The sequence below is a fragment of the Urocitellus parryii genome, chromosome 2 (genome assembly GCF_045843805.1).
Source record: "Urocitellus parryii isolate mUroPar1 chromosome 2, mUroPar1.hap1, whole genome shotgun sequence".
NCBI classification, from domain to species: Eukaryota; Metazoa; Chordata; class Mammalia; order Rodentia; family Sciuridae; genus Urocitellus; species Urocitellus parryii.
In genome coordinates this window covers 13,326,084-13,346,202 of record NC_135532.1, presented here as the reverse complement: position 1 = coordinate 13,346,202, position 20,119 = coordinate 13,326,084, and the positions used below count along the sequence as shown (strand labels likewise).

The window sequence follows — 20,119 nt, the reverse complement described above, 5'->3', positions numbered from 1 at the left end:
TCTAATTCAAGTCTGCTCTCTCTTCCTGGTCCCCCTAGCTCCCTGCCTGTCCTCACTTGTGACCGCGCAGGGGAGGCAGTGCCCCTGATAACCGGCTTCAGACCTTAGGCCAGGAACAGAGAATGAGCTGGGAGAAAGAGTGGATGCTCCAGAGGACACCATAGCTATGGGTTTGCATGTGACAGTATGCACACCCTTTTCCTCCCAGGACGTCTTTGACTTACAAGTGACTGGGCCGTCAGAAAGCTTGGTCGCCCCTATTCTTAAATGCAAGCTTATATTAATGTTTTATACATGGAATCTAAAAATATTGAACTTGCAGAAGCAGAGAGTAGAATGTTAGTTACCCGAGCCTGGGGGTCAGGTGCTGGTCCCAAGACATAAATATCAGACAGGAGGAATCAGCTCAAGGAATCTATTGTGCATTATGGTGACTATGGTTCATAACGAGGCATTGTATTCTTAAAAATTGCTAAGAGAGTAGATTTTAAGTTTTCAAGAATGTGAGAGAATGCATATGTTCATTGGCCTGAAAATCTGCAATGTACACACATTTCAAAACATTGTGTTACACTTGATAAAAACATAGTATTGTGTCAATTAAATAAGCAGTATTTTTTAAAGGCACATTTGTCTGATAGAGCCTGGCTCTCAATTTACGGTTGGATTTTTATTGTAACTAGAAATGGAAATCTGTTTCTCTAGGTGTGTGTGGGGGGGGAGTATAATCTAGTGGACTGGATGGAAAGCGTAGCCCTGCGTGGTTTTTAGGAATAGCTGAGCAGCTATTCAAGCCGCCCGGGCATATGTTTGCCTACTGACGTGTGTCTTTGAGGATGAGCTTGTACTGTGACCTACTTAGGACTTCGAGAGTCTATGTGGCATTTTGCAAATATGGATGAAGCCCCATGTGGTTCGTGGCCCATCTCCCCAACACAGGCACAGCGCTTCCTTGGCGCTCTCTGCTCTCCCCTTTGTTCTCCGTGGGGGTTGGAGGCGGGTGAGGCGGGGAGGAGGCAGGTCCAGGCTGGTCTATGAAACCTGAGCCTGAGTGAATTTGACTATTAAACTCACCTTCTTAAGATCCCAGACTTAAGTTCGTTGGTGTAGCTGCAGTGAACACACACCACCCAGCAGACAAGCCGGAGCCCGCCTGGCTCCCTCAGATATTTTATAATTGAAGTTAGATGTGCGTCACAGCTCTCAACGCTGACAGCTTCCTTAAGCGCACTGACGTCTGTAACTTTTACAAACAAGTAAAACAACCGGGGATGAAGTAGCCTTCCCCACCAGCAGCAGGAGAAGTCTTGCTAAATAAACAGGCCATGATCAGATAAGCTGGAGAGATACCATAGGGGTTCCTGCCCTGTCCTGGCTGATGAGACACAGGAGTGCTCGAAAGCCAGGGAAAGGCCTGTTTGACAGTAGAATTAATCACACATAACTTTCCTAGCCTTGTATTGGAATACACGACCAGGGTAACTCCGCATCGTGTACAACCACAAGAGTGGGATCCTAAATAAAATAAGTTATACTCTATGTATGTAGAATTTGCCAAAATACATTCTACTGTCTTGTATAACTAAAAAGAAAAAATAATTTTTTTAAAAAAGCCTGTTTGGCTTGGTTTCCCCAGAGTTAACTGAACCTAATTGATCTGGGACCCCCGTACCCACCATTTTTCAGGAGACACTTGAGAACCACTTAAGAGTTATCACTCTCTAAACTAACTTGGACACAGTCATGCATCACTTAATGATGGAATGCATTCAGATAAGTGTGTCATTAGGTGACTTCATCATTGTGCAAACGTCATAGAATGTCCTTAATGACCTGGAAGGGGCAGGTCATCACTGGATATGGTCCTGTGATACAATCAAGAGATGTGTGAAGTATGAGGTGTTTGAGTACACTTTAAAAGGAGTACACTTTAAAATAATGATTATAGCATATTCAATCCATAAAACGGTAACATCGTCGTTTATTATCATTATCAAGTATTAATGACTGTACATAATTATATGTGCTATGCTTTTACAGCTGGTATGCAGTAGGTTCACATCATCATCACACCAACACATGAGAAATGTCTGAAGCAGGATTTTTTAAAAATTTAATTTGTTATATGAGACAGCAGAATGCATTACAATTCAGAATACACATATAGAGCACAACTTTTCATGTCTCTGGTTGTACACAAAGTAGAGTCACATCCTTCGTGTCTTCATACATGTACTTAGAGTAATGATGACCATCGCATTCCACTGTCTTTCCTTCCTACCCCCTGCCCCTTCCCTTTCTCTCCCTCCCCTTTGCCCTTTCTAGAATTCATCTAATCCTCCCGTGCTCCACCCGCCCCCAACCCCATTATGAATCAGCATCCTTAAATCAGAGAAAACATTCAGCATTTGTTTTTTGGGGATTGGCTAACTTGACTTAGCATTATATTCTCTGATTCCATCCATTTACCTGCAAATGCCATGATTTTATCCTCTTTTATTGCTGAGTAATATTCCATTGTGTAGATATACCACAGTTTCTTTATCCATCCATCAACTGAAGGGTATCTAGGTTGGTTCCACAGTTTAGCTATTGTGAATTGTGCTGCTATAAACATTGATGTGGCTGTGTCCCTGTAGTACGCTGTTTTTAAGTCCTTTGGGTATTGTCCGAGGAGTGGGATAGCTGGGTCAAATGGTGGTTCCATTCCCAGTTTTCCAAGGATTCTCCACACTGTTAAGCAGGATTTTTTAGCTCCAGTATAATATCATTGGACCACTGTATGTCTGGTCTGTTGACTGGAATGTCATTACGACTATCATCAACTTCCAATCTTCACTCAGCTCTCATTACCTACACATTAATGTGGTATATATAACTTGCCTTATGTATTTGCTCCAATATCAAGATCAAGCAAATATATAAGGTAGTTTATGTCATATACACTTATTGAAATTGATCAACTTTACTTATTCATGCTTGTCTTAGTAATCTTAAATTTTTAATGTTTAATAATTTTTATGATCCTTGAAAAAAGTAAGAAAAGCAAAATGCGCTGACTTTGGAAATCCAAACTAATTACATTTTCTGTTCTAGACGTGGTTTAACTCCAGCATCCCACACAAGAGAGCATTTTTAGATTGTGACTCGGTTAAAAATGAAACTGAACTCAACTAAAATGAACTTTTATTCATGCATTTGGTCTTCATTAAATTGGTCGATAAACATTTCTTGAGGTTCTAATAGAATCTAGGAGCTAAGGGACTTGGGATACAGAAAAGGAAAACTCTAAGAATAGTCGTTACCCTAGGAGTACCTACAACATGAGTGAAGATGAATATTGAACAGGTACTAGCAGGAGAGGAAGCAGGGAGAGAGCAGAGAATATATATCAGGTGGCTCCTACCTACATCCATCTGGAAGTTGGAATCTCTGTACAAACTGGGAAGAGCATAAGGAATAAGGAGCCCGTGTTCCATCCAAAATGACAATATCTTCATTACGTAGGAGAGGCACTTCCCAAATAATTGTTTATAGCATCCCCAACAATAAAACCCATGGCCTAAATGTGAAATTAATTGAGAGCCACAGTTCTAATACACTGTTTTGGCGATTAAGCACATTAGATTGGATTGTTTCAGAAGGCCTAATTATTGTGTCTGCCACACTCGTCTGTTTGAGTCATTCCTAACTTTTGGACTGCTGCCTAGATCACTCTGCAATACAGTTTCAGTTGCGTGTTCTTCTTTTTTTAATGCACAACTTTCCTCACTCTACTCAAACCTCCAAGCTCTAACCTGCACTTTTACAATTTCTAGAAAAGAGCTAAATAGTTTGTTCAAGGGTCAATGCCGTTGAGTTTGGGTATGAGTTGATTTTTTTTTTTATTATGTTTTGCAGGTTCATGATTTAAAAGTGCCTGTGGGAAGTTCCTGTTGCTGAAAACTGTGGCCTGGGAGAGCTTTTCATTTCTTGACGCTGACGTTATGAGTGGATGAAGATACCTCCGTTGTCTGACTTTGCCAATTGTTTAATTTCAGAGTTTACAAAGGAAGAAGGAAAGCTAAAGTATGAACATCTGAGAGGCCTCTTTTCCAGCATCATCTACAGCTGTGAGTGTCAGAACTAACTATTTTCCCAAGGAGTGCCATGATATTGAAGTCACTTTATTAAAAAGCTGTTGTATCTGCAAAACCATCAAGAGACTGGGACGTCGAGAGCCAGAGATGACACTGAGAGTGGTTTTATTGCGGCCCACAGTCTTCAGGTGGGGCATTTTGATTGATGAGTGACTCCTGCTGATAAGTCCTCTCGTCACCATTTCCTGGATCGGACTTCATTCGGCAATTTATCACTTACCTTCAGACTTCCATGTGGGAGTTTTCACAACAGTAGTTTTGGAATCATTGGGACTTGGATTGATTTCACCACTTCACAGACACTAACGGAGCCCACGGTACTCTCTCACCATGGCTTTGAACGTTGCTCCGGTCAGAGATACAAAGTGGCTGACGTTAGAGGTGTGCAGACAGTTCCAGAGAGGAACCTGCTCCCGCTCCGATGAAGAATGCAAATTCGCTCACCCCCCAAAAAGCTGCCAGGTTGAAAATGGAAGAGTGATTGCCTGCTTTGACTCCCTCAAGGTAAGAGAATGTGTTCACTTGTTGTTTCAAAGCCACATTGGGCTTCCAAAACAGAGTGCTTTACCTGGCACTTTTACAGAAAGTGAACAACCACTTTTAGATTCTGTTTTCTTGACTGTGGTGACGTTGGGAAGATTTCACTCAAATTTGTTCATATCAGACACATATAAATTTTTTACACATCTATGTTTAAATTAAAAATACATGATGGTGTATTTCTGGTCTGGCATGACATTCATGTACCCAAGAGTTTTAAATCAAAGTCAGGCTTGTGACAACTGAAGATAAATATTTTATTAACGTTTGATCTTCCGGAGGTTATGTAAAGGTGAAGAAATTGAATGTGTCACTTTCATGTGCCAGTTACTCTGACTTACATCTGGAAGAATTTTCTATTCTTGGGGTTCTCTTTCTTGACCAAGGGCTTCCTAAAATGCTTCTCAACCTGGCTTTCACTCTCTTTCAGAACAGTTTATGGCTCATAGAGATTAAATACGCACTTAATGCTTGGGAATCTGCCATCTAGTCTGTGAGTTATATAACAAAAGCCATGAATGGTATGCAGGTGACACCCTTGATGAGCTCATGTCTGGTAGGGACGTACATCAGCAAATAACTGCTGTGTAAGAAGAAAGGCACGTGCCCCACAGGAGGAGCAGAGGACTCTCCCCTGGGAGTCCACAGAGGACAGCTGGCTTCCCACATTTCAAGAGATGATTTTGGAGGTTGGTGCACCTGGGTTGTGTACTGAAAGATCTAGTTGAAAGAAGTGGTATGATTTTGCCCAGAAAGCATCGAGGTTTATTTCGCCTTAAAATTAGGGTACTTTGTATTCCAGATCACCTCAGCCTGTCCTAAGGGCATAATGATGTTGTTCTAAATAGAACCAAGTATGATAAACAGCTTAAAAACAGCTTAATATTTCCATCTCTGCAAATCCTCAATAAGCTTACCTATCAGTTAACAAAAATTTATTTATGCTCTTGATATATGACTTGAGAACCTCTGTGCTGTGAGTTTACACAACAGTGACCTTGGCTTCTCTTTGGTCATTGAAGGGACTGGGCATGCATTTGGAGGATTTCATCTCATGTCAAAAATTATGTCTTAAAAGACTTATAAATCAAAATGTGTAACTCTAACTCTTAGAAATGTAAGACTTCCAAGATATATTTATGTATCTTCTAAAGGGAAACTTTGTCTATACTAAAAGCAGAAAAATACATCCATAGCTTGACAGAAATCTTTCAAAGGTAAAAATTTGACAAATTAGACGTATTATCTACATCATGAGCTGAAACTATTCTCTTTTTATCATAAAAGCTTATTAGACTAGACTAAAATGAAAGCGAGTAGATGGAGTAATCCCAATTCATATAAACTGTGTCAATGTAAGCTCACTGTACATTAGTATTTATTTTGCCTTTGGTCAAAGAAGTAAAGGTAGTCTGATTTGCCTCCATGAGTGTCAACAATGGGAACATTCACCACAAAAGCAATATAGATTTAAGCTGAGTCACAAAAGTTTCAAGATACGGAAACAGATCAGAGAGGAGAAATGAATTTTCCAAGTCATTCATAATTCTTTCATTTTATTAATTGAAACCTTCTCTGTCTGGATATTGAATATTAACTATCATGATTTTTTTAGTTTCTTAAAGCTCTTTATTGTTTAAATCTAGTAGGGAATGTTGGGAAAATATTCCTGACCCATTAATACCACATATTTCTTGAATATCAACTGGGTAAAACGTTCCAACAAAGGTCTTGATCTGCATAATTCTTTACATTTCTGTGGATTCGCCAGCTGCACACTTGTTGGAGGAGTCCAATCCCTGGAGCAAGGAATGTGAACAGTCATGTTCAGCATAAAAAGTGTGAATCAAGCCATGAGCATATTGAACCCTATTCACGTAAAATTTATTTTGGGGAGTGTCCAGTAGGCCCATGCTCAAGAGTGGAAGGAAGCCTGGTTGGACATTGCCTCAAGTTCTTGGTCACTTTTAGAACTGTAGAATTTCAACTTACTTCATTTGAATGGGATATTACAGATTTTTAAAGTTGTCAAATTGAAAAAAAAAAAGTAAAAAGAGCCTACAAGAAGAGGAGTAAGTCGGACCTGAGTCTATAAACACCTGCTGGGCCTTGGGTGGTTTCACAAAGTGGAGAATATCCACCAGCAAAAATAGTTGAAGCGTGTGCTGTCGATAGCATCACTGTCATATTCACTCTGCAAGTTTGTTTATATGATCAGAAGCCCTGGCAACCAGACCAACAAGTTAGAAGAACCAAAATTAGTAGCCAAAAAGAAAAATAACGATGATGATAACTGTGAAGCTATTTAACTTCATTACAGGTTGAACATCCCTAATCCATCCATCTGCAATCCAAAATGCTCCAAAATCTGAAACTTTTTGATCACCAACATGATGCCCCATGTGGAAACTTCCTAACATGACCTCATTATGGGTAGCACTTGAAATTCAAATGTATATTTATTTAAATATTCTCTAACATTGTCTTCAGGCCATGGGTATGGGTGTTTAAAAAGCATAAATGAATTTTGTGTTTAGGCTTGGGTCCCATCTCTAAGGTAGCCCATTGTGTATATGCAAACATACCATACTTGGACGACTGCAAATCTGAAACACCCCTGGTCCTGAGCATTTTGGGTAAGGGATATTCAATCTGTGTATTAAAGTAGATAGTGTTGCTCAGGGGAGCCAGACGAGGTCAGAATGGGTCCAACAGACCTTGATGAATCCTGGCTGGGACAGGCCAGCTCTATCATTTGAGACAAGTTGTTCTATCTCCTTAATTTCTGTGTCCTCTTATGTAAAACTGATAGAATTCTCACTTCATAAGATTACCTCAAGGACTACCTGGCCCACCACATCCCACGTTTTAACCCAGGGCTGGACGTGTTACGGATGGCCATGTTGAGTCCTTCCCTTGGTAATGTATCCCAGTTCAGCCACTGATTGCAATGACTGGCTCTAAATGAAGGTGTGTCCAACTCTTCATATGTTCAAACTCAGAATCGACTGAATGGTTGGTAACCCCCAGTCTTATGAGTAATTCACAACATTAGAAGAACTGGGATGTGAGGCAAGTGCCATTTTTGTTGTTATTTATTACAATATATTTTCTATGAATGCCATGAGGGGTTAATTGGTATTTGTGACTGGGAGAGAATCTGTTGGCCTGTAAATATAGGGATGACTCAATTGTGAGCCTTTTGCCTTGTTGTTATTAGTTATTTGTATCTATGAATGAAATTCCCAGGAGTACATGCCGAAACAAATTTTGGTTGTTGGAAAAATTTTGTTGAGGTCTTTGTTAAGGGAATTGTGCATGTAAAAATGTTTTTATAAAAGAACATTTAGAAACATAGAAGAGTTCTTACAGTGGTATTTGTACATTACTCATAACTTGACAAAATGCACTGTTTCATGAACAAGAAACTCCCTCGTAGCCAAGGACTCCACCAAGTGAAAACCCATCTTGCATGGCTCTACCGTCCACAAAACATTTCCCCTCATAGTTGAAATATTTGATATTTTTTCTTCTTTCCAGATTCTTTTTCTTGTAACCAATAGGAATTAATCTGGACTATTTTGCAAACAGAAACATCTGGAAAGAAACACATGAATCAACTTCAATGCCTATTGAGATTAAAGGTTTCATTACTTACCACTTTCATTTAGAATGTATTGCTTTAAACATTCAAATTCAAACTCAGCTTAAGAAAATGAAGCCATTTTAAAAATCAGATCGCTAATTTTGGTGGAAAATACTTGGTGCATTTGGGGGAAATTATTTAGACACTATTTAGAAATGTAGACATAACATTTCTTAATAAAAGTCAGCTCAGAGAAAGACAGTGTGATTCTCTTAACACCTCAGTCAGGATGACGTCGTGTCTCTGTCCAAGGATCTTTCCGGTGGCTTTTTGTCTCGCACAGAGACCAGCAGGACAAGGTTGGCTTGGCCCTTGGCACAGAGCTGCTTCCTCCCCCAACCACCTGACTTTATTTTTACTGCTGCCCTCATCTGGTCCCTTCCAGGCCCCCAGGTCCTTGCTGTCCCTAAATATGCCCAGAGGCTTCACCTCTGGGTGTTTGTACTTGGTCTTGGCTCTGCTTGGAATATTCTTGCCTCAGTTAAATGAACAGCTTGTCCTCTCATTTCCTTCAGGCCTCTGATAAAAAAAAAATACCCACTCATTAGTGAAGCTTTTCTGCCATCCTTTATTCAAAGAGTGATATAAGCTGCACCTAGTCAGAATTGTGCCTGTTGGGATCCAGAGCCAAGATCAGTGTCATACACATAATAGGTGCTTAATAAATATTGGTCGAATGGTAGAGCATGTTCATCAGGCAAGTATCCATGCCTCATTCAGGGCTGCAGTTCCCGAATTCATGGGGTGGGGGTTGCACTTTAGGGGACCATTGCCCTTCTTATCACAGTCTTCTATGTGATCAACACCCCTGGAGCTGTATGGTACATAACCCATGCAATAAGGTGCTATGGCCCTGTTGTTGGTATACCAGTAGATTTCAAAACCAGGGAGCTCAGTGCAGGAATTTGAAGGTATAGGTGTGACTCTCAGAGTGTAGTGCAACATTGAAAAATTGACAAGTAAATCATTCGATTTTCTCTGCAGGGTAATTTGAGCTGCATGTGATGGAGAAACTGCTTTTTCCTACTCTGTTTCTAAATTTCCAAGATGAAAAATAGAAGTTTTTGCTCATTTATGTATGGGAAGATGGCTATAAGCTCATGGCAAATAAAATTTAGTCAGTATTTGTGGATGACAATTTCAAAATTGAAAGTGATATACATGAGGTATTTTGTGGCAATCACTTGCAGAATTGCTTGAATATTTTCTAAATTACACATCTGATGTGCAAATGTAATCTCAGACAAATTTTTCATTATTGATAGTAATCACTGCAGTCATGTAGAACTTAGTAGATGTGAACATAGGTTCAAACATCTAAGCAATCCACCTTGTAATGGTGAAGAAGGAGCCTGACCCCAGGTATGTGTGGCTCCAAAGCTGGCTCCATCCATCCCTCCTGCTAACTCCTCTTACTGAATAAATCATTGATGTAATTAATTGTAAAATTCCTAATAGCTTAATAACATTCATGTTTAACACGTTTAGCATATTGAAGTGCAAAAAAATTCTAAAATAGAAGGGCTCAGGAGTAAACCTGTTTAGGTTTTTAGAAATGCAAATATTTTAAAAAGAGAAAGTGCAAGAGAAAGCAAGGCACGTGTTTCTATGTCTGTATGTAAATATTTTTCATCATTGATAGTAATTACTAGGTTTTTTTGCATGTATGTGTAAATTGTATTTATTTACTCGTATGTCTGTATATAAATATTATGCCATCACTTACTAGATCTCTTCAGCTAAAATGGCCTTGGTCTGAGGTTTGGCCAGGTGTCCATCCATGTGATTCTGGAACATACTCTCCTGCTACTGCTTCCCAGGGGGTTCTCCTTGTCCTTTACATCCTCAGATCTCCTCTGACTTTACCTCCAATGCCACCGCTCCCCTCCTGTGCTTCCTAGCTATGGGGGTTCTCCGAGGCTGGTCCTTCCTCTTTCAAACCCAGTCATCAGCTCTGCAAGTTCATCTGTGTTTGTATGTTCACTTTCCACCTCTGCCAGCGAATCCCAGTCTGGTTGTGGGCCCTTTCTGGCCACCTCCTGGGATCTAAGTGCCCCCTGAACATCCCCATCTGGATGGCCACTGTCACCTCCAGGTCAATATATCGAAAGCCCAACTCCTCGTTCTTCCCCCACCTCAGCCTCCACCCTGCCTACTCAATGCCTTCCTCCCCAGGCTCCAAACTTGAACATGACCTGGGCTCTTGGTCTTTCTATTGTAGTTTTCTTGTTCTGGTTGTAGATGTCTAACATCTTGAGGAGTTAATCAAAGCTGTGGAATCTTTGCCCAGAAAACTACCCATCATTACAGGTTATTTCAAACAATCTCAAGGTCTTAGGGGTTTCTTGTTTCCACTTGAAAGCCATGAATAGACTGTAGATTAGGAAACCCTCATCTAAAAAGAAGCCTGAACCAGTAAAGTGGGACGAGAAGGCCAGAGGGTCACTACAGGTACCATTTGGTTATTTCATTAATTTGCCTGGAACCAAGATCAGCAGCATATTCCTCCAACACTCACGATATTCTCTGCTAAGGAGCAACATTTAAATTTCAGGACAAGAGGACCATTGCTCCCTGTGTAAGAGCAGGTGGAATCAAGTGGTCTGTTTTTTGCCTACATATGTAAATTTTATTTATGAGTAAGTGAGCCACAAGCTCCAAGTATGAATCTTAGAAACAAGTGTTCATTATGAAGACAAAGATAACAACCTTCATGGTCCAAATGCTAGTTCCTATCTGTTCATATAAAAAGAAAGGGTAAGTATACCTCTAACCCATATCAAATGTATAGCACATTATTATACAACATATTGTTATCACATCTATTAATGACATTTACAGGATAAACCTCATAAAAATCACAAAATATTTGGTAAACCAAAGTTATTGAAAGATAAAGGCAGAAATGGTGTAAGAAGAAAGAAATGATAGAAATGTGGACCTTAAGACGGCAGGAAACTACAATAAAAACCTCTAAAATATTTCAGAAAAGTTAATGGATAGTAGATTTGGAATAGTTTAAAATCAGAACAAATCTCTCTGGAAGCATATCCTTAAATTCTGAAGTTTGGACAATTCTTAGGAATAGATGGTAAATGGTAATGAATGATTTTTATCAATGGACAGTTGCAGAGAAGTCCAGATACTTACCAAGGACACTGGAGACCTGTAGTTGTTTATAGGAGCGGATTCTTGTATTCACCTTTCCCTGTCACTCGCCTGTCAGTCTCCTAGTTAAAGTCACTGGTATCTGCATGTCACAGAATTTAAGGGGAGTCATTGAATCTCAATGTGGACTCTCTGCATGCTCCTCCCGGGCACCCTCCCCCTCCTCAGGAAATCCGTTCTCCAGGTTTCCTCATCTTCCCTGGTCTCTCCTCAGTGGTCCTCCTAACGATGCTTCTTCCTCTGTTGGAACTACTGCATGGGTAGGTTCTAGCACAAACACCATTAAAATGTTCATCTAAGGTCTCTGGCTTGTTTTATTAGAATGGAGTGAGAATGTAAAAGCACTCACAAAACTATCAAAGTGGAGTTTCTTTCAGTAGTTTTAGGATTTTCTCCAACTCCTTAAAAATCATTTCCCTATATCTCAGTTTTTCAGTGAAGGTCATTTGTCAGTCTTGCAGAGGTTACAAGGTAGTATTGAGAGAAAAAGCTTATCTTTTTTGAGGACATATTCCATGGGTCCAGACAATATTTAAAGTCAATTAAAGAATTGCCGCAAGCACAGCTTTTCCTTACCTTCTTGTCCATACCAGCACCTGTCTCCACTCCAGGTTGCCCTGGCTCCTCTGACTGTGAGTCCCCATCTGATTCTGCCGTCTCCTGGGTTCCTTCATCATGGTTCCAGAGGTTCAGCCCACGGTCGGCTGACTCCATTGCTCTGGGCCTGAAAGGAGGCAGACTCTCAGGGTGGAAGTGTGTGGTGGAGGAGGACTGTTCAGCTGGGCAGCAGGGAAGCAGGAGCTGGAATCAAGCCTCGAGTGGGCAAGGAGATGACTCTCAGGGAATCAGGCGTTGGCCTAAATGTCTCGCTTGGGGATAGCACATACACCCAGTGGGTGCACCTTGCATTTTCCTGGGATCTCTGCTTCTCTCAGTAAGATGCTTACATTCTTGCTCAGTGTAAAAATGAGAGGTAGGCAAGATAGCCTCTACATTAGTTTTCTATGTTATAACAAACCGTGCAGCTTTATAAATATTCTCTTATTCTCTCACGGTTCTGGAGGCTAAGCGTTCAAAATCAAGGTGTCAGGAGGACTGTGCTCCCTCTGAATCCTCTCTGGGGATCTGTCTTGGCCACTTGCAGCTGCAGTAGCCCTTACATTCCTTGGCTCATGGCTGCATCGCCCCAGCCTCTTCCCGTCTTCACAGGGCTGTGTTCTTGCGTATCTCCCTTCACATCGTCTTCCTCTGTTTGTGTCTATGCCTGAATTTCTCCATCTTGTAAGGACACCAGATCTCTCTCAGGTTAAGGGCCACCTTTCTCCAGGATAGCCTCATCTTAATGGGTACATCTGCAGTGACCCTGTTTCCACATGGAGTCACACTTGGAGGAGCTGGGGCTGAGGGCTTCCGTGTATATTTTGTGAGGACCCAATTACATAAACCTGAAACACGCTAGAAATCAAACACCACGGTCTAAAGCAAGCCTAATTACTGAAGTAGGCCCCAGAGATGAGGTGGAAAAACCTCCAGAGTCTTGGTACTGCAGACAAGAAGGAATGGTAATACCTGGCATTCGGTGAACACAGCCTGCTGCAGCTAAAACGTAAGAACAGGTACCAAGGATTCGTGGGGAAACATGATAAAGTTTATTTTCACCTAAAAATGAATGGAACGCAATGTCAATTTTAATTTCAATTACATTTTTTAACAATTACATTTGTTTATTACTTACTTTGCCTTGGGCAGTGATGCTGACCTTTGTTAGTATGTGAAGCAGTTCTATGGCACTATTTCTCATGAAGGATTAAGGAGAAAGAAACAGCATATTGAAGGATTTCTTTAATATTCATATTTTTTTCTAAAAGTGGGAATTTTGTCAGTGCTCTCCCATTGAAACTTGTTTTTACTTTAAGAATTTTTAGGAGCACAGTGACACAATAGGAAGCAAAGATTTAAAGAAAAGCCCTGGCCTGGGAATCTGCATTTGAGCACTGGTTTTGCTGCATTATCTTTTTCACCTCTCTGGGCTCCGGGTGCCTCATCAGTAAATATAGTTGGCCCTCCTTGTATCTGGGTTTTGCATTCAGGATTCAAACAATGACATATTGAAAATATTGGGGAAAAATGTACAGTATACTGGATGTGTGTAGTATAACCACTATGTACATAACATTCACATTGTGTTAGCAATTATAAGTAATCTAGGGATGATTTAACATCGGTGATAAGAAAATACCATGCCATTTTATAGAAGGGACTTGAGAATCCAAGGATGTTAGTCTCTGAGGGGATCCTGAAATCAATCCCCCATAAATGTACTAAGGGATGCCTCTGTTATCACTTCATTCACTCATCCATCCCGTCTTCAGCTAAACAGAATTGCAAACTAAAGAGGAGGCAGAAACATAATATGAATCAGTGACTTACTTCCAGTGTTGGGAGTTCTCAGGGGTTGTTGGGAGAGAAATAACAGGAGAGCACATGCCACCTCTAAAGAGGGCAGTTTCCCCCAAAGGACAGACAGCTGCTGTCGATGTGAGATAATTCAGGTGATTTTTAAAAGAGATCTGAATTTCAATAGGAAGTTCCCCAATTTCTGAATCTTGACAATCTGTTAAAATATTTTTAAACCTTGGAGTCCAAACAAAATGCGTTCACGGGATGCGCTCAGCCAGCAGACTGCCACACTTAGCCTCTGAAATAAACAAATAAATACCCATCACACAACAGGCAGTTCTAAACACACCACTGTGACAGTGGGACCACTTTTCCCATCCCTAGGGACCACGGAGGGCAGAGGGAGTTGACTGACTGTCCTCAGGCATCTTGGAGACCTTTCGCTCGCGCTGCTTTGGTGCTTCTCTCCTGCCTAGGTTTCCCCTGGACTCACTGGCTCCTCCTCGGTCTCTCTCCCTGAACCCCCTCCTCCTCTCCACCCCCAGATGCTGGAGTCCCTCCAGGTTCAGCCTTTGAACATCTCTACATCTCCCCAACATCCACAGTGGGTGACTTCCTGTTCATTATGCTTGTCTGAAAGCCCTTGGACTTGCTGACCCACTTGGACTCCCTGGATGACCTCATCTGATGCAGTGACCACATGTATTTTCTACCTGCTTTATGTTTCCGAATTTCAATCTCCATTCCTGAATCCACCCCTTAGTTCTCGAGTCTTGTATCCCATTGCTCACCTGGAACCTCTACTCATATATTTAAGGGACATATCAAATTCAGTAAGTCCACTAACGACCTCATTTCCCATTCTCCCTTCTATTGTCAGTGTTCTCGTTTTCAATAGATGGTACCATTCATTCAGTTGAGATGGTACCATTCATTCAGTTGATCAAATCAAGCGCCTTGAAGCCCAGCTTGATTCTTCTATTAGCATTATTGCCATCTCCAACCCATCATAGTCCATTTCCTCTGTCTTCATGTAGATCCTAATTGGATGAGTTCTCATCATTTCTTCTATGACTACCACGGTGTCTCAGATGCACAAGTGTACTCTCATAGGAACTCTCTCTTCTTTTGCCATCCCCTACCTCAGCAGACAGAGAGAGCCTTTCAAAGCATAAGTCATAGCATCCCACTTTCTCACTCAAAACTTTCCAGCTGTTTCCATTTCACTCATGAGATCCAAAGACCCTTAAAGCCCCATCTGGCCTGGCCCTTGCTGTATTGCTGGTCCCATAGTTTTGCCACTCTCCCACAATCACTGTGCACCAGTTCTGTGGCCTGTGGGCTCTGCAGAGACTTTGCACCAGCTTTCCCTTCCTCCAGGATGCTCTTCCCAGGTGGCTGCAGGCCTTAGTTCTTCACTTTACCTGGTCTTTACTTAAATGCCAGGCATCTATCCACAACAGCACCCCCAGCATTTAGCCTTGAGTGATGTGGTCCATCTTTGTGTCTCTCCATCATCTACCTCCTCCCTTGAGAGGAGGTCAAGCTTTGAGGAAGGGACCTGGTGCCAGAACTCCACTACCTGGCAACTAATGGGTGCACCGTCATCTTTGCATGGAATAAATATATTCTTAAATTCTAAACTTTAAGATGTAACTGTTCCAATAAAATGTAATTCACTTCTCTGACTACTTATTAGTCAATTTCTCCCATTAGTTTATAGACAGAAAAACATGAGTGTTAAAAGCTTTGCACAAATGGGGGTCTTCGGTTTACAACTCAAAGGTGTTTACTGGTGCTGTTCATAGTTGTAGCCGTCCTAACAGGCGTGTCACATGGAGACTTGTTGCAAGTGTTAGCAAGAAGTTATTAAAATTCACAGGGCAGCGTTGGGCCACTGTGGGCAACTCTACAGTTCTTGAAAAGCTGGCCACAGATGGATGCTTGTGTTTGACAGTTTTCACTAATCTGTTGCAAAATAAGGACTCAGAAATATCACTAGTCTGTTGTAAACTAAGAAATATGTTTTTCCTGGGAAAGTAAATGCATTCCGTTTAATAGTTATTTTTAGTTCTGAGATTGTTGCTTCTTATTTTCCCAGTTATCCTAATATTCCTTTCTTTTATAATGGGATTGTCCTAGATGAGCTACTTGGTTCTTTTTCCTTGATATCCTTACCTAGCAGAGGAAAAAGTGCGGAACCATATTGTCGGTTTCTTGCTCTTCTTCTTAGGTTCTTACTGCTCATTAAGATTTAAAAGCAGAGATCTCACTGTCTGTACAATTCGGACTAAAATCCACACCATCCTCCCTTCTCCTTTGAGTCATATTCAATGGATGGGAAGAAAGGCATTGCCAGTCTACGTGTTACCTAAGAGGACTCTGGATGTTCTCCAGTCCTTTCCCTGCTGGCCAGTGAGGACAGCTTGATTCATCATATAATAAGGGTGAGGGAGGGAAGAGCCCAACCAGAGACCTGAGACTGCGAATGTGTTGATTTCAGTGTACAGTGTTAAGTTCCCAGCAGCCTGGGGCACCTGTCAAACAATGCCAGAGTCTACACCATGGCAGGGGCACAACCCTGGAGCTGTGGAGACCGGGTTTGCTCTGCGGGGGATACGCCAACTATGAACCTCATCTATTTCATAAATTTCCCCATGAATTGACCCCACTAATACTAAATAGCATATTCCTTCCACTTGGTTTGATTCGATTTCTTCCGGCTGAGAGATTACAGTGTGGTGTGTGTTACTCTCTCTCAGCACTGTCGTAACCAAGAATAAGATTGAAACTCTGAGGACCAATGACCTTTGGGATTTGGAGAGTGAGTAGATGTTGACATATTTATTTGCGATCAAACTTACTGAAGCCATCTGCCTGACCAACCTGCATTTTAGGGATATGACCCATGAGACCACTTTCTTAGTACTGAGGTCATATACCCACTTGAATATTCAGTCCTATAGAAGATGAGATATTTCCAGGGAAAGAAAAAAAAGAAAATGACTTAGAGACCTTAACCACAGTTAAAGCAAAACAAAGTGGCTCGATCTGTTAATATTTCACTTAAGTCACTCTCATCTTACTGGAACATTTGTTATTCTTTAAACAAATATAATGTCTAATTTTTGACTGAGTGATGTGATTGTTAAGGTACGTTAGGAATCATAAGATAAAAGCTTACTTGGTGAAAAATACAATGCAGAACATGTAGGTTTAAAGAAAAAAAAAATTGTCCATTCAGTTCACTTCTCGAATCTCCTGTGAAGGAATCCTTCAAGTGCTCCTAGCCTTTAGTAAAATCATTAATGACACCAAAGAGATCATTTCACACCTGTCATGAAACTAAGCCTTGACCCAGATGCCCAGGATCTAAAATTAATCAGCAGCAGCCTCATTTGGGACAGTTAATTCACACAGCCTGTCTTCCGTTCCCATTGGGCACCCAACTGTTAATAGGAGCTGTGATATTTGAAAAATATTGGGATAACGGAATTGTTAATGAGGAATTCCAGTAGGTACAATATGTTCCAGGTGGTACAGAAAGCTAAGGAGAAAGAAACTTCACTTCCTAGAGAACTTTAAGTACCTTTATTCATTTAGTTATTCTGCAAAGAATCATTGACTCTTTGCTAAGCGCCAAGCACCATGTTTGGAGCCTCAACAAGACACAAGGACCTAACTTTCATGGAACAATCCAGTTGAGGAAAACAATAACATTGGCAACAAAGGGTTAAAGTAAGCTAGTATAGAGACCAGGCCTGAAGGATCCCCAAACAGACAAGCCAGTTGGGGGCCTCGTCTGTAACTTTAAATCTGATTTGCAAACAGAAGCAAAACTTGGCATGAGATATTTCTCATTAAATGCTTATGTTTAAAAGAAAGTGGAATTTAAGCTCAACCAATCAGAATCAACCAGCAGACTCATAATTATATAACCAGAGTAGGCCAGACAAGGCAGCTGTGTAATCATAACCAGTCGACTGTTAGCTGGTCTTCCTGGTTTGTCCCCTTGCCTGCCCTCGGTGGAGTTCTTGACCACTTTTAGGGTGGAGCGGCCCAACTCATGAATCACCGCTTGTTCAAATATTCTTTAAAATTTTAGTGTGCTTCAGTTTACTTTTTAACAAAAACTAATAAAATAATCACAGTTTATCCAAAGTACTCGTCATTCACAAAGCATTGAGTGTCCACAGCTTGACTGACATTGGGCTGGGCACTGGAAATATGTTACAGAAATATTCTATATTGAGTTTTCTTGAGCTCATGAGGTTTTCGTTCTCATGGGGGTAACAAAACAGCCCACCTCCCCTCCCCAAATTAGTTATTTCCCAGCTGTGAGAAGTGCTAGAGAGGAAATAAGGATTCCAGTAGCAAACCATGGGATGGAGGAGGGCTTTAGGCAGACATCATAGGTGGGACCCAGACGTGTTGGCCAATCCCAGGAAACGGGTCCTGAGACAGTGACTAAGAGGAAAGGCATGCGTTTGCATTTGATGCTTCCCACTAAGATTTGTGCAGAAGGGACGCAGGCCCTCATTTGTGCTGTGGAAAGACCACTCTGCATCTTAGTTGCAGGAGGTGGCATGGCCAGGACATCAGTTCCCACTGGTCCTGGTATCTTCCCAGTTCCTGGAAGTGACATCTGACTGGGGTGGTAGTGGCAGAGACAGGGAGACGTGTAGATTTCAAATAAATTTTGGAGGCAAATTCATTAGGAGAGATGGACTGTGACAAGTTATTTAAAGGATCAGTTAATACCTTTTCTTATTGACCTTCAGTTCATCCAGACCATCGTTTGAAGAGGAATCTGCCCTTTCCTCTTAAGAGCACATCTCTCATGGTTCTTTTATTTTGTGAGCCACTTTATTTATTTATCTATGTATGTATCTATCTGTTTATCTATGTATCTATCTATCTATTTATCTATGTATCTATCTATTTATTTATCTTTATTTTCTGGTGCTGGGCATTGATCCTGCACTTGTTAGGTAAGGACTCCGGCACTGAACTGCACCCCACAGCCCTGGTCACTTTATTCTTAATGTTCTCTAAGGCTGTTCTCTCCATGGCCACTTAGGGCCATTTAGTAAAGCAGGGCTCCAGGGAGAACGTGGTTTATTTTTTAAACAGACTTAGGCACTGGCCTGCTCATGTAGCAAAATCTTTCAAATCTATCTGGTATGATTGAAGTTCCTATTATTTTGGGGTTTTCCTTGACCAAGTCTTGAAATTGTTGAATCTCTTTTTAACTTGTTCTTAGCATTTAGCCAGAGAGTTGTATTTAATATTTTGTTTTCCAGAATTATTTTTATTTCCAGTTTTCATCTTAAATAAAAATCTAAACTATCCTACTTTAGTTTTGTTGCAGAAATTATTCTCAAGATCCAGATTCATCTCTGAGAGCCCCATATTCTCCCCTAATTGCTGAAGTCTCTACTTGAAATACAAATAATCTCCTGATAAGAAGTTGAATTTATTTTTATTTTTCTATAGTTTTTTTTTATTATGTTCATCTTTTTTTATTAGATCTTTATGGTTATTAATAGTAGTTGGGTTCATCCTGACAAACTCAAGACATTCATGAAAATATATTTCAGTTCATGATCACCCCCTTAAAGTTCATCTTGATATACATTTTTCTTAAACAATTTTTTTGGTTGGTACTGGGTATTGAACTCAGGGGCACTCAACTACTGAGCCACATCCCAGCCTTAGTCTGTATTTTAGAGACAGGGTCTCACTGAGTTACTTAGTGCCTCACTTTTTCTGAGGCTAGCTTCTCAAATAATTTTTGTTTCACCAAGATTTTTAATTTTATCACTCAGAATAATTTATTTTATTCTGTAAGTCAGTCTTCAATGTAAATATTATTAAACGATATTTTACAAGTTATTGTTTTCCTTTCGTTTTTTGAATTGAATTTCCCAGTGATGTGCCTGTTCTATTTAAAGAATCTGTGCTGGGTCTTAACTGTGGATTCTATAAAATAAAATTATTTCCTCTCATTATAACGTTTCTTTTTATCTTTTACTTCTATGTTTATTATTTTCTTTCCCTATCTCTCTGTCTTTTATGCCTAAATTCTGAGTAGAATATTTAGTTCTGTTCTCATAAGTCTTTTTTTTTCTTTAAAGCCTCTAGGGTTATGAATCTACTAGTAAAACACCTTTGGCTGTACCTCAGAGCTTTTAGTTAAATAATGTTCTCACGTATGTTATGTTCT

The 20,119-nt window shown here is 40.6% G+C and overlaps 1 protein-coding gene across 5 annotated transcripts in view; it reads left to right on the top strand.

Moving 5' to 3' along the window:
- Mbnl2 (muscleblind like splicing regulator 2) overlaps window positions 1-20,119 on the top strand; it is a 150,306-nt gene that overhangs the window by 43,560 nt on the left and 86,627 nt on the right. For 4 of the 5 annotated variants that reach the window (XM_026400305.2, XM_026400296.2, XM_026400308.2 and 1 more), the window contains exon 2: window positions 3,901-4,643. In XM_026400305.2, the coding sequence (XP_026256090.1) occupies window positions 4,470-4,643 (174 nt within the window). In that variant the 5' untranslated portion in view covers window positions 3,901-4,469. The remainder of the gene's footprint in view (window positions 1-3,900; window positions 4,644-20,119) is intronic. The other variant, XM_077795144.1, reaches the window with a different exon arrangement.